This window comes from Canis lupus, chromosome 2 (genome assembly GCF_011100685.1).
Source record: "Canis lupus familiaris isolate Mischka breed German Shepherd chromosome 2, alternate assembly UU_Cfam_GSD_1.0, whole genome shotgun sequence".
NCBI classification, from domain to species: Eukaryota; Metazoa; Chordata; class Mammalia; order Carnivora; family Canidae; genus Canis; species Canis lupus.
In genome coordinates, this window is record NC_049223.1 from 41,445,637 (window position 1) to 41,461,137 (window position 15,501).

The window sequence follows — 15,501 nt, forward strand, 5'->3', positions numbered from 1 at the left end:
AATCTGACAGAGCAGATAAAAAATTAAAAATTAGGACCAGTGTGTCAATACTCAGAAGACACTTTTACAGAGAAAGCTAAGCTAATCAATGGTGATTGAAATCTTGCGATAACTTTGATACATTTTAAACAGCAAATGCTTTGGTTTGGTTTAGGTATTGTAGTTTAGAACAGAATAACAAAACGAAAAAGAGAACTTTGACTTTTAATTTCACTTCAGAATGTGTTGGGAGTGTTATTGCTTGCTGAGGAAGCTTAAAATCCGTTGATGAGGTCAATGTCCAAGACATGTTGACTTTTCTTGGTATCTTAGAAATTACCCAATAATACAACTACATCATTGTAATGACATAAAAATTCAAAACCAGCATGCATTAACAGTAAAACTTATCACTATATTCAAAATTGGCCTGAGCCTTACACACACAGACACACACACGAATTACCTCTAACTCTTACAACAATTATACAATGTAATTTCATTACTCCTATTTAGCATATTGGGAAACTGAGGCGGAGAAAAAATAAATGACTTGCCCAAGGCAACATAGCTAGTAACCTGTGAGTCAAGATTTGTTCACTACGTGTACCATGCGCCAAAGCCAAGGTCATTTCCATTACGCTGTGCAGTTGCAAAGACAGGAATAGAAACAAATTTCCTGACTCCTTATTCCATTCTCTTTCTATTAAGCTATGATGGATATTAATTTTCTAATCTGTAACAGTAACGTAGTTTGAGCTTGCTTTCCATAGACATTCATTTTACTAAACCATTGGAAAGAAACAAAGCACAGACCTTGAAACCAATGATTACACTTCTATAGGAAATAAGTTATTTCACACAAAAAGAGAAAAGGATATACTCTGGCTTTGATGGTATTCAGAATATTAATATCATCCCCAAATTAGGTAGCCTTAGATTAGTTTTCTGGAAGAATCTTTCAAAGGACATTGATCCCATAAAGTCCCTGACTTTCCCCACTGTGGATGTGGATACCCTTTGGAGTACTGGAGTCAAACCATTTGGCTCTGGCTTCGGTCATTTTTGCATAATTATTCAGGTGCTTTCATGAGCTATTAGAACAGAATAAGCTGGTAGACAAAAGGCATTACTTGTAAAATGGAAGAAGGAACTAAGGAGAAGATACTTTCACTGGAAAAATGTTACATTGATATATTTGTATTTTAAAATATTTTATTCTTTCTTTCCCTCATAGGAGACTAAACAGTGAGTCAATACAGGAGTAAACTTAATTTAGGGGAAAACTGATGAAGCCAAATTTTTCAAAATATAGTTTGGGGAGTGATGGGCTGTGGGAAGTTAAAGCTTGAGTCTCTAATGCTTATGATTACCATGTTTGATTACACCAAAAGATAAGACTTTAGAATAGAAAATGTCCTACAGATTAAGAATTTTTAAGTATTGGAAGGGGAAAGGTGAAAAAATGAGTGGGAAATATCAGAAAGGGAGACAGAAACATGAGAGACTCCTAACTCTGGGAAACGAACTAGGGGTGGTGGAAGGGGAGGTGGGCGGGGGGGGGGGGGGGTGACTGGGTGATGGGCACTGAGGGGGGCACTTGATGGGATGAGCACTGGGTGTTATTCTATATGTTGGTTAATTGAACACCAATAAAAAATAAATTTACAAAAAAAAAGAAACTTGAATTATCAATTACATATAAAATATCAAGTAATATTTCTGAAAAAAAAAGAATTTTTAAGTATTAGGACGCCTGGGTGGCTCAAAAGTTGAGCGTCTGCCTTTGGGTCAGGGAATGATCCAAGAGTCCCAGGATCAAGTCCCACATCGGGCTGCCTGCAGGGAGCCTGCTTCTCCCTCCGCCCATGTCCTTGCCTTTCTCTCTCTGTGTGTCTCTCATAAATAAATAAAAGTCTTTTTTTAAAAAAAGAATCTTTAAGTGTTATGTATAAGTTTTGATTTCACATAGTTTCTACCTTTACTAATATGTGATGGAAGCAGTATATGGAGTTAAAAGTACCACCCCTGCCTCTTCCATCTAAACTGTGTGCTCTTGGAAAAGTCATTGTTCCTTCTCTGAATTTTGGTCTCCCCCTGTACTCAAAATTAAAATCTTGCTGGGTTATCTCTTTGGCTTGTTAACTCTAACTTGTACATTATCTGTGGCACTGGATTGAGACACTTCAAAACACTTGCAGATGGAAGCAACTAGAATTTTAGCTTCTCTTACTCTAAGTAACTCTCTCCAGATGTGAGAATCTGTAAGTCTCTACCTGACTAGTAGGATAGCCCATCTGCCTTCGTCCCTCCCCACCCATTTATGAAAGGAGTCCAGTTAGAAACATGTTTGTCTGCAAAGTTATATGTCTGGTTCTGGTGAAAAATTCAGTTTTTACATAGAGGTATGGAGTTTTAAACATTAATAAAGTTCTTGGGCTTAATCTATTGCCTTTTGGGAGAGGTATCATGAAAACGTATTAGAACTGTGGAAATAGACACTATCTGTTCAAATCTGCCTCCTTGACAGGATACTGAAGGATGGAAACTAAATTGATGTAGTATATTAAGTGTAGCATGACCCAGAACAACTGGTTTTGTAATGTTGGTTGTTGTTGTGGGTGTCACCAGTATTTGCCAGTATATAAAAAGTGAGCTGCATCTCCATGGGTTCAGTCTTAGAGCACCAGCTGGTGAGCAATGCAAGGATCAGACTTGTAACCGACTTACATCATCTTCAACATGAAGATAGCCAAAGTGCCAATGCTTCTGACCCTGGCTCTTTGTCTCATACAAGGTGAGCAATTTGCATATAATCTAAGCCTCTTGCCACACATGGCAAAGTCCTGGTCAAGGACTTGTCTCCTTCCCCTTACTCTTAATATGTTTGTATGTATATATGTACGTGTGTGTGTATAATCTTGAAATATCTTGCCAGACACAGAGTTTTGAAGAATTATATATGTGGCTTAATAAGTATGTTGTTATCTTTAAAAGTGGCAAGTAGTTTGATGTAATCTGAATTTTTATCCATGAGAATTCTTTCTATTAAATCTATATTAGTTCTGAAAAGCTAATAGATTCTTCTCCATCTTCTCCTCACCGAGCATATCAATTCATACTGACAAGAATTACATATATAATAGATATTTAAAACTTAGATGTATATTTTATAAAGAATAATACTATATTTATAAACTAGCTATTAAAAAGTCAACTTCAATCATCTATTCTTATTTTAAAGTAGTAGTACCTTCCAGCAATATTTTATTTTGTGTTATCAAATCCTAAATGGGTTGAAAGCATTTCTCCTAAAGGCTAAGAGACTTTTGTGGGAAGTAGAAGGTAGGTTTTTGCAGCTGCTGTTTGAATTTGAAGGGAACATGAGTTGCCCAGACTCAGTCTTGCTCTGAAGCATTTGTATTTTTTAAAGGAAGGTCTCAGAGTCAGAAGATCATTATACGTAAATGATGCTCACTTTCCTAAGATAAGTGTGTACATACAAAAAGCAGTCTGTTAATGAAACAGTATAATAGCCTATGATTTTAATGAATCTTAATTTTTGTCAGATCTCTAATTTTTGTAGCGGTAATAAGGAGACAGAGTTGACAGATTTCAAAATATTTCATTTTATGAGTATATATAATATAACTTTATGCTACATTAATTATACTTTTAAATTATAATTGATATGCTATATTCGATATTTGTTATATTATAATTTTAAAAGAAGTCTTTTTACTTTGCTGTGAAAGGATCTCTTTGAAATTAAATATTTTGAGAGGGTAAAAAAGTACGAGTATTATTTTCCAAAGTAATTAGACCTCTATGAGTGACTAGACCTCTGTGAACATATGTACTGGTTTCCTGGTGCAGTGCCCTCATTTTGTTTGCCAAGGTAAATTTTAATGTGTTCAAAAATAATTTGTGGTTTTATAACGTGCCGCCATTAAAATAAGCAGGCACTGCACTGAGTGAATTGTTTATTTGTTGAATATTTTACATTCCCTTAACTTTAGTTTCTGTATTTTTGTCCCAGATGCTGCCAGTGAGGATGAAAATCAGGTTAGTCCTGCTTTTTCTGTTCATTGAATCCATTCCAAGATCTCTAAAGTAAAATGGCCTGTGGCCAACACCTTCGCATTAATAATGCATACATATTATACTGATAGGTACTAATAGCTTTTGTTAAAAACACAGAAACAGGTCTTTATGAAGGAAGACATGAATCACTCACGGACATGCAAACACACACACATCTATCCATGGATTAATGATGGTGGATGTCTGCAAGAGGCAATCTGTCCTGCTAAAGGAGTGCTCTAAAATTCCAAAAACAAACCAGTGAATTAGTATTATTCGATTTAACAACTGACAAGTCATGACAGACATAGAAAGCAGAAATAAGTGTTCTTGTGGCCATTGTGGATAAAGGGGTTGTCTGGACCTTGTATATAGTCAGTGTATATATTTCATTCACTAAATATTTAGTGAGCATCTGTCATCTATCAGTCAGACCCTGTTTGAGTTGCTGGGGATATTGGAAAATAAGGAAAATAGACAAGAATCCTGTCCTTGGGGAACTTACACCTTAGTGGAGGAAAACAGATAAGTTAATAAAGAAATTAGTAAAATATATAGCACATTAAATAATGATTAGTGCTAAGAGGAAAATGAAGGAGGAAGGAAGATAGGAATTTCTGAGGATGGAGGTGGTATCAGTTCTTCTTAGGATAGTCAAGTAAGTTTGCTCTGAAAAGATAGTATTAGAACAAGGATCTGAAGGGAGTAAGTCCTGAAGATAGAAGAACCTGGAATGGTAGAGGCCTTGATTCAGGAGGGTGCTTAGCCAACACTTAGAAATCTTTGGTTTAAGCAATAAAAGAATAATTTCCTATAGAAGTTATTTTTTATCAATTTGGAAAAAATAAGTCCAGAGCCAAACACACACACACACACACACACACACACACCTATGCCATTAATACAGCACTTAAACAGTGCTAGATATATAGCAAATATGGGCTATGTCTCTTAAAAGCTGTGAACATTAAAATGATAAAACAATAAAACAACCCTTTTCTATAATGAAACTCATAGAACTATTGTTAAAATACTCTCTTGCTATATTTTTCTGTAACAACTTTTTTAAAGAAACATTTCAGGAATGTTCTAGGAAATTTCATCATAGCTTATATTATTTCATCTAAATTTGCTGTGTAAGGAGAGGCTCAAGAACTACTATGGGAATATAGAATACTATGGGATAAGTAGGGTAGTAGAGTAGAGTAGAAAAAAAGTTGGATTTGGGGGAATCAAAGAACATGCTTACTAGCATGTTAGTTGCTTACTAGCAAAAGAAGAGTATTGTGTAAATCTTATTGTGCAGGAAACCATAATCTTCTTTTTCAGAGTCTTTGATAATGGGTGGTGATTCTGGTGGATATTTCTAATTTTGCAACTGTGACTTTTTATACCATTAAAATCTATTTCACTGGAAAATATTTTTAAAATAAATGTAGCCACCCTTGATGTTGGTATGAACAAGAACACAAAGAAATAACTATGTGTCTGGAAATATTTCTTACAACCGTCTATGTAAATTTTGTCAGAAGTTAAAAGTATTGATTTAGTCTTTCTTACAGTGCTGGAATTTTTATTTTCCAAATTCAGTAGATTGAGTTCTTACTGGTGCCAGAAAACCATGTTGAATGATATAATCATGAGCCAGCACAGCATGGAAAAGTACTGTGGTGATCTCCAAGGATCTTTACCATATACGTGAATTTGTCATCACAGAAGGGTTATTATAAAGCCAAAAGGACCTTGTTAGTGCTCTAACACAGAGTGCGGTTGATGCCAGCTCCTGGGGGATTTTATTGTGCTATTGGAGGAGGGACAGTAGAGGACAATGGGTACATCCCGGCCAGTGAAGGAAGGAGTTGGGCCCTGGAGGGCTTGAGTTGTTCTGAGACACCGGGAGAAAACACAAGCAACAGCAACAATAACAAAACAAAATGGAAATAAGCCAAAGACTGGAAGGTGGACTGCAAGTAAACACTTGCTAAAAAGTCATCCCCCTACCTCAGGATGCTGTTTTGGTGTAGATCTGTTCCTGTTTCAACCCTCCCTTGTCAGTAATTGAGAGGACATTGTTTCCGAGAGAAAATCCACCTCCTGAGAGAAAACCCACCTCCTGCTTTCAATTTGTATGGCCTTTTCCTGTTTTTGCCAAGAGAATACGTTGGATTATTTTGTAACTCAGAAAAACAGCATTGTATTCTATCTTAACTACTTAAACTAATTAATCTTGACCTTCTCTCTGGGTCTTGGTTGTCCATCTGTTAAAAAAAAAACAAAGTGGGTCTTTCTAGGAATTAGGCATTCATCTCATTGTGACACTGGAGAAGTCCAATGCAGGAATTATCCTAATTAGTAATGTTCTTTTTCAACTGACCACTAAAACCTTTTAAAAGCTTCATTCTAATGCTTCATAAATCTTTGTTTTCAATACTTTCTTTAAGACCTGCCTCGCAAGGGATATTATTCTATCACAAAAAAACACCAGACTCTTCTCTGATTCTATGACAAAGTTTTATCTAGACTTTATAGAATCAGTTATATCTGGTGAGCTGAGCAGTAACTTGCAATGTTGGCATAAGATACCGTAGAATCAGAGGGACATGTGGGTGGCTCAGTGGTTTAGTGTCTGCCTTCAGCTCAGGGCATGATCCCCAGGTCCTGGGATCGAGTCCCGCTTCAGGCTCCCTGCATGGAGCCTGCTTCTCCCTCTGCCTATGTCTCTGCCTCTCTCTCTCTGTGTCTCTCATGAATAAATAAATAAAATCTTTAAAAAATACTGTAAAATCAGAGACTGAGACACAAGAGGCCCAGTCGTCAGGCTGTTGCCCAAAATTATTGCTGTGCTACTCAGATAAGATCACTGGGTGGTGATAAAAGTATTAGAGATATTTTAGTAGGTCACCATGAGCAAAATTTCCCAGGGCTGGTCTCTGATATTATTTATTTCTTCTTCTTCACCATTAATCATTCTGCAAGTGCTACCAACTGCATCCCATGTTTAAGAGGCGAGGTGAAGTACATCATAATCCATTCGACAGTAAGCACAGTTTAGGCAAGAATGCTTCTGCCTTAGTGCCATATCCATGCACCTAGCTATACCCGTGGCACCTAACAAAGTAAATTAATATCATAATGAGTTTTTGTTGGCTGATTGAATGATTATTATAAAGATATAGGAAGCTGGACAGAATTCTTTTTTTTAATTCAATTAACATGTAGTATATTATTGTTTCATGGGTAGAGTTCAGTGGTTTGTTAACACGCAGTGCTCATTACATCATGTGATGTGCTCTCCGTAATGCCCATCATGCAGTTATTTCATCCCCTAACTCCTTCCCTCCAGCACCCCTCTGTTTGTTTCCTATGGTTAGCAGTCTTTTATGTTTGTCTCCCTCTCTGATTACAACTTATTTTTTCCCTCCCTTCCTCTGTGCTCCTGTTTTATTTCTTAAATTCTACACATGAGTGAAATTATATGATAATTGTTTTTCTCTGATTGACTTATTTCGCTTAGCATAATACACTCTAGCTCCATCGCAAATGACAAGATTTCATTTTTTGATGGCTGAGTAATATTCTGTTGTGGATGGATGGATAGATAGATAGATAGATAGATAGATAGATAGATAGATAGATAGATAGATATCTTTATCCATTCATCTGTTGATGGACATCTGGGCTCTTTCCGTAGTTTGGCTGTTGTGCATACTGCTGCTATAAACACTGAGGGATAGGTGCCCCTTCCTATCACTGCATTCATATCTTAGGGATATATACCTAGTAGTGTAACTGCTGCATTGTAGGGTAGCTCTACTTTTAACTTTTTGAGGAACCTCTGTACTGTTTTCCAGAGTGGTTGCACCAGCTTGCATTCCCACCAGTAGTGTACTAGGTTTCCCCTTTTTCCACATTCCCACCAACACTTGTTGTTTCCTAACTTATTAATTTTGAGGCTGGACAGAATTCTATAATCAGTTCTTTAAAAGAGGTTGTATTTGTCAGATTTAGAGCAAAGGCTTGATTTAATTTCTTTTTTCTTTTCAAAATAATAATAATTTCTTGCTTCTTTTCTATTTTTAAAAATATTTTTATTTATGTATTTATTTGAGGGAGAGAGGGAGGAGAGAGAGAGAGAAAAAAAAAAAACATGTGGGTGGAGGGGCAGAGGGAGAAGCAAACTTGCCACTGAGCAGGGAGCCCAGTGCAGGACTCAATTCCCAAGACCCTGGGATCATGATTTGAGCCAAAGGCAGCTGCTTAACCAACTGAGCCACCCCGACACCCTAATTTCTTTTTTCCTGATGCAAACACCTTGAAGCAGTATTTTTTTTTTTTTTGCAAAATCAAAATAAAACCAAAAAACTCACAAAACTTAGATTCCAAAGGCTTGCTTTAAAGACCCAGTGGATTTTCTAAACTAATAGGAAATATATCATTAAATCAGTACTTTGAGAGCTAATGCAAATGCACCATTGGTTTTAAGTTCCTAGAAAAGAGTGACATATAGCAAGCCTTCCATGAAATATATTGAATTAACCTTTTCAGCAATCTTTTCATGTTCCTTTTGACAGCAATTAGTATTGACCTACTGTGTGCTAGGTATTTTATATGTGTCATATTCCAATAATAATAACAACAACAATAATAAAGGAGAAAGAAAGGGGGAGGAGGATAATGTAAAATATTGATTACTATGTATCAAGCACTTTGAAAGTTTTACATGCTTACAATACTTAATCCTCATAATACATACAGAACATCTGAAATTATATCCTCTATTTTTACAGACAGGGTAAGTTAGCCATTGAGAAGATAATTCGCTAAGGCTATTGGGCTTGTAAAAGACAACCCTGGAATAAAGGTCAGGTCTTTCCATTTCACTAATTGTTTTTGGATGAATGCTTTTTAAGTAGATTTGCAGTCTCCAACAGATGATCCAGTCATTGTTTTTGATTGTGATATTTGTGTCAATTGAGTGAATGGCTTCTCTACAAAGCAAGTATTGGTCATTAAATAATATTGCTCAAGGAAGTTCTTAGAAGGTAAAGTCTTGCTTTGATGAGATTTCAGTAAACACGCTTTTTTTCATCTTTTCCTTAGGAAACATGTAATGAATATCGGGCATTGATGAAAAATGGAAAATTATTTTGTTCCCAAGATAAAAAACTTTTTCAAAGCCCCGATGGAATAGCATTCATCAATAGATGTGCCACCTGCAAAATGATGTTGTGAGTAAAATCTCTCTTTAAGTGTTTGAGTTACCAGCTATCCTCTGGACTAGTGAATGTATTTTTTTTATATTCTGTCAAATATATTTTTCTGAATCTGAAAGGTTAAATAAAAATGCTTAGCAGATCAGTCTGACACCTGCTATCAGGTGAAGTTGGATAAATGCCACCTACTTGAAAAAATTTTAATAATCACTCAAATGGCATTCCAAAACATTCCAGAGGATCCAGAGTTAATACCTTCTGTAACACTTAATAGTCTTTTGAAGATGTAGTTCCACTTTGAGTTTCCTAACTCTGGGAAAAAAGAATTCTTGGGTCTCTTAAGCCCTGACTCTGTTGTATACTCAGGCCTGAGAAAAGCTCCCTAGGAATGATATCAAACTCTCCTTATGGCAGCCAACCAGTAGAAGGATTTAAGCAGGACACACCCTGACCCTGTGAGCTGCCAGTTTCTCTAGACATCTAGGATTACACTAGGATAAGATGGTCTAAAGAATTGATTTTAGCTTCCACCTCCCTGCAGCTCCGGAAGGGTGAGTGTCCTGAAAGTTCACCGACATGTATGCAATGCTTCTTAGTTTGGTTTCCTTCTCTTCAGGGACACCCAAAGGTGGAAGAAGGCTTGGCATCAACCAAAAATCCTCAACTCAAAGTGTTCTAGTTTGTTTTTGAACAAGGAGGTCATCTTTGTTTTCTGACCACTATCAAAACTTCAACACTGATACCAAGCCAATACTAAGCTTATCCATTTAAGATAATTATGTTATAATTAGCTTTTTAAATGCCAAGTGGTATGTCTCAGGGGATTTAATTTGACATAGTGTATAAGTTTGGGATAATGAAGCTGTAATCATCATGCTGCACCTAGTGAAGAAATTGTGGAGGTTGGAAGAAAAGGGCAAGACTTAGGGGATGGGGATGGGGGAGACCCAGGGCAAGCTGAGCAATTCTCTTATTCTCTTGAAAGCTGAATGTAAACCAGCAGATATATTATTTATTATAAAACTTCCTTCTTGTTATATAGGATGCCCTGATAGGAGACTAAAGCTATGAATATGAATATAGTATATTTACTGAAAAATAATTTAAAACAAAAATAAAATGTCTTGAAACATACAAGGTAGCTTATCTCTTTGAAATCACTCAATTATTATTTTTGTTACCTATTTAAATTATGTTGGAGTAAACTTGGTTTCTAATACTGGAAAGGAGATGTACAGGGCATAAAAACTATCTTCAAATGTCTGAATTTGCTCTGTGGGACCTTAGAGTTTAGAACCAGAACCAAAACAGGCAGATAGATTTCGGTTCAGTATGAATATAGTCCTTCAAAGAGACTATTCCAATGATGGTAGAGATGGCTTTTAGAGTTGGTGACCACCGGGATGTTGGAAGCAGTTAAATGGGTGGAGGACTAGTCTGTCGGTTGTGCAGTTAAAAGAAGAGATTCCTGCTTTCTGTAGAGCCATGTCTGAGATTTTTTTCAGCACTGAGGAGAGTTTATGGTAACTTAGGTCATTTCTGCACATATCTACCTCTACTTCTGATATACTAGAGTTAGCTGAGGATAAGAGTCAAAATTAAGTTTGACATGTATATTATTATCCTTGAAATTGGGAAAGCATGTCTAAGCTATGCTACTTCCCACTCTCTTTCAGGGAGAAAGAAGCAAAATCCCAGAAAAGAGCCAGCTATTTAACGAGAGCCTCCCGGGCCATTGCCTCAGACAAGGTGAGATTATCTGAAGTCAACTTGTCATATCTGCTTTCAAGATTATGTCTGACTCTACTTAGAACTGTTTGTTTGTTTCCTAATTACTAGGTCATACCTGTTGTGAAGCCAACTACTTAGAAGGGAGGGAACATGGCTTAGTCCAGGGGTGGGCTAAATATCTGGTACAGCTTGTCCATATGCCCAACCCATGACCCGACTCTCAGAAACCACTTTGGGCACTGACAGACACTAGGAGGTGGAGTAAGGGAGTGTGAGATCTGCCTTCCATGGCCATTTCTCATCCCTCCTGGCCTGCCTCAGCTTCAACAAAAGCCGTCATGGAACTTCAGAACTAAGTTCAAATGTCAGAATTCTTACACTCTGTGTCACTGGGACAATTTATGTCTCTCTCTCTGGGTCTCAATTTTTTCATCTGTGAGACGGAATATGGATCAAATGAGAAACTAACTCTTAAAAGCCAGATACAGTATTTAACATATGTTAGCAGGTGTCTGATTTCTGATTCATTTTATTTTTTCTTTTTTTCCTTCACATTCTCCTGCATGTTCTTTCTGACACCTAGAGAGTTTCCCTAACTCACCTAAAGTTGCTTGTTTACATCTATTTTGCAGATTGGAATACAGGCTAATATATGTTTCAGAAGAGTATTCTGTGGTTAAAAAAATGTTATTAATAAATTTATTAAATTTTTTAATAAAAAGGGAATAAAATGAAAGAAACTGTACAGATGCAAGCCACCACCCAATGATTTTACTTTGTAATTTTCTTAATTTATACAATTTTTTTATTTCTACAAAAAAATTAAAATGCTAGACCCAGATTGAGGGACATTTCTAGCTTACACTCTGTCACAGTAAACTGTTGACAAAGCTGGGGGTTATCACTAGGAATCCTCACAACTACTCATATCTCTCCAATCTCCCAGGTAGCTTCTTCTCCCATATCTTCTTTCTCTTCCTCCTCTCCTCTCCCTGACACATAATTAAAGTGATCAGTCAGGGGAGGCACACCCAAATTACCATAACATCCCTGGATTAACCACGCTAAAATTTTTCCCTGTAAACGTTACTCAGGAATGTCTGAGAATCTCAGTTTCCACAGTAAATCTACTCAACCAAATTCTTTGCTTTAACTCAACCAGTCTCACTTTTAAAAGAGTAACACAGTCACCCCTCAATTGGCCTATCACTGCAAATCCTTTATCTGAGCAAAAGCAAGCAGCTTCTGTCTTTTACAAAATCTGTGGAGGTCAGAAAAGTATCCTGGTAAATTCCAATTCTGCTTTGTCACATTTAGAGACGGACTCATTCACTAAGATCTATTCTCCTTCTCCATCCTCTCCTCCCCATCTTTCTCCTTCAAGAAAAACTGATCATGATGTTTTAAGGTATAAAATACAAGCAAATGACAAACAAAAAAATGAAATACACACCCATACCAATTCTAACAAAAGTATTTCTAAATTTGCTAGTCAGATGTTTTCACGTGTAGACACACATTTACTAAATTTGATCAAATAAGATTTTTAAGGAAGAAAATTTTGGAATTCTGAACCTTTATACCTTTCTGTTATCATTTCATGCCTATATTATGATTTTTACCTCTTAAGTTCTTATGGTTACTTGTTTTGCTACCGAGGAAAATATTTATAAATTAAGGTTGTTCACATTTGACTGTGGGCCTTTCGCGTAATTTCTGCTTAGGTTTTTACTTGTTTGTGTTTGAATGCACTCATGTAATTAAACTGTTTTTGTTGTTACTTTCTCTTCACCATGAGAGAGAAAAATCTACCCACTTTCTCTGCTTAGATTCCTCCCCAAAAATCAACCCTGAGGCTCACTTTCAGGATAAGGTGCTCTTTTTGTTCAAGAATTTTCCTCCTACTATAGAGATCCTTTCTCTCTTGCATCATCAATTTCTTCTTCACTAACGTGTCATTTTTTTAACTTTCCAACTCTAATATCCAATCCATCAACAACTCTCATTGGTATTGTCTCCAAAGTGTATCTCAAATATGACTTCTTTTCACCATTTTCATTTCTATCACCCATAGTTCAATTCCTCACAATCTTTAATGTATTTGGTCCATCTAGGGACTTTCATTTTTTAATTGACTCATTTATTCAATGTTTCTCATTGAGTTAGGTTGCCAACTGTGTACGATATTATGTTCATATGTGTGTATATGTGAATTTCTGAGCTCCTTATTCAGATGAGCTCATTCCTTTAATAACTAATTAAGCAGGTCACCTTTCTTAAATCATCTTTCTCCAAGTTGACCTACCTATACATAGATGTATATTTACTTGTATATTAGAAATAAAAAGTTTATTGAGTTTATGAAAAATCCAACTTGAGTTTGGAAACCTGAAGTGATTAGGGGTACAAAGAATTTATAAATAAATTTGAGCAAAATTGACTTTTTAATATTAACTTGCCCAATTCAAGAGCACAGAATACCTTATCATTAATATTATTCATAATAATTTCTGTGTACTTTATGAAATCTATTAAGCGTTTTCCACAGATTTTTATACTTTTTGCTAATACCTAGAAAATTTGTAATTTTACTGATATTTTGCTTGTTTTTTTTGTTGTTTATGGTATTTCTATCTGGTTATTGTTGGTATAGAGAAATTCTATTGGTTTCTACAGGTTGATCTTACATTGAATAGCTTTATGATATCTTCTGTTAATTCTGATAGTTTATCATTAACTCATCATTTTTTCTTGGTAGTTGATCACATTATCTGCATAATAGGAGATAATAGGTGTTTTATAACTTCCTTTTCCATTTTATCACTCCATTATATCTTCTCCTTTTCTTATATCATTGGCCAGAATCTAGAATTCCATAGTTAAACAATAATAATAATAATGATAATAATGAACATCAGATTGCCTTATCTTCATATATTAAGAAGGAATATATATCTAGGGTTTCTCCATTAAGTATGTTTACTGTAGGTATTTTTAAATAAACTTTAGCAGGTTTAGAAAATTCCTTTCTATTCTTAATCTCCTGAATCTGTTTTAATGAAAATCAAATGTCTTCTATAGCTGTTGAAATAATTTTCTGATTTTTTCTTTTTAAGTCTATTAATGTAATAAATTTCTTGATAAATTTGCTAATGTTAAACTATTAATGTTTTCTTAGGGTAAATCATACCTAACCATAATACATTTTTAATACACTCTTTAATTTGAATAGTTAGTATTTTATTTAGAAAATTTGAAACTATTTTCATAAGTAAAATGAGTGTATACTTTTCTCTTTTTAATTATTTTTGTCTGGCTTTGAAATCAATATAAAATTACCCTGAGAAGTAGCACCTAAGGCTGTGGCTGAATAAGGAGATCAGCAAATCCTTTATCCAGAAAACAACTATAAATTGAGACAAAACTGACCAAAACAACTGTTATAGCACTCTGGAAATTGACAAATAGTCTATGTCAATTTGACTAGCATTTATGTTTGAAAAATGCTAAATTTTGAATTGAAACAATGGTGGTGGTGAGGGCCTGTGATGTTCTTATTTAGGGATATTGCCATCTTACTCCTGTTGTTTGATTGGTATGGAGGGTCTGCTTTCATAGGGCAGGCTACTCTGAGGGTCAGCAACTGCACCGTCCTTATTAAAGTAATTTAGAGTAGTGGGCAACAATCATATCCAGAGATGTTTTCATTGGATGCCATGATCTTCATTCACTAAGAATAAAGACAGTGGCCTGAATTTGTAGCATGGTTGAGGCAAGCATATTTCTGGCTGAGTCTTCATACATGGGCAGCAGAGAGCAAAGAGGGACCAAGCAATTCACAAAGTTTTAGCTGACCATAAGACTGTGCACAAGCACTTAGAAAACACACATGAAGCATCTCTTTCTGCCCATAGGTCCTGTCCTCGTGCTTTAATAAAATCACCCTTTTTTGAAAAGCAAGCACAAATGAAAACAATCCCAGTGGAAAGTAAATGCTGGGCTAGATGTAAATATATCCAGAATTTTGAGTGCCCTACCCAGTATATACAGGCCTAACTGCAGGCAGTGGAAGCTTTACTAGCCTGAGGTGTTTGAGCAAAAACTGTGTCTAATTGTTGGCCAAGTGCTATAAATATTTCCATAGCAGACAACACTGATAGCTGCACACTATGGGATAGCAAGATATCAGAGAGTTAGCCCAGCCAAAGATGCAAGTAAGCAATAAAATAAGTAAGCAAATAAGCAAAAAAAATTTGTTTAGTGAAATCATTATCCAAAATTTCCAACCAACCTTCAACAAAAATTATGAAACATGAAAAGTCAATGGAAGGTATAACCCATACTCAGAGGGAAAGAAAAGTCAATGGAAACTATCTAAGTGCCTCTGGATGTTAGATTTCACAGACTTGAAGCAGCTGTTTTAAAAATGTTCAAATATGAAAGAAAACCATATTTGAATCATTAAAGGAAAGTATAATAACAATGAGTAAACAAA

At 35.6% G+C, this 15,501-nt stretch overlaps 1 protein-coding gene across 1 annotated transcript in view; it reads left to right on the top strand.

Moving 5' to 3' along the window:
* The first annotated feature begins 2,719 nt into the window (after positions 1–2,719).
* The window catches only part of SPINK5 (serine peptidase inhibitor Kazal type 5), an 80,112-nt gene continuing 67,330 nt past the window's right edge, over positions 2,720–15,501 (top strand). Inside the window, 4 exon segments of the mRNA NM_001025397.1 lie at positions 2,720–2,776; positions 4,019–4,044; positions 9,163–9,290; positions 10,952–11,024. Coding sequence (NP_001020568.1) covers positions 2,722–2,776; positions 4,019–4,044; positions 9,163–9,290; positions 10,952–11,024 — 282 coding nt within the window. The 5' untranslated portion in view covers positions 2,720–2,721.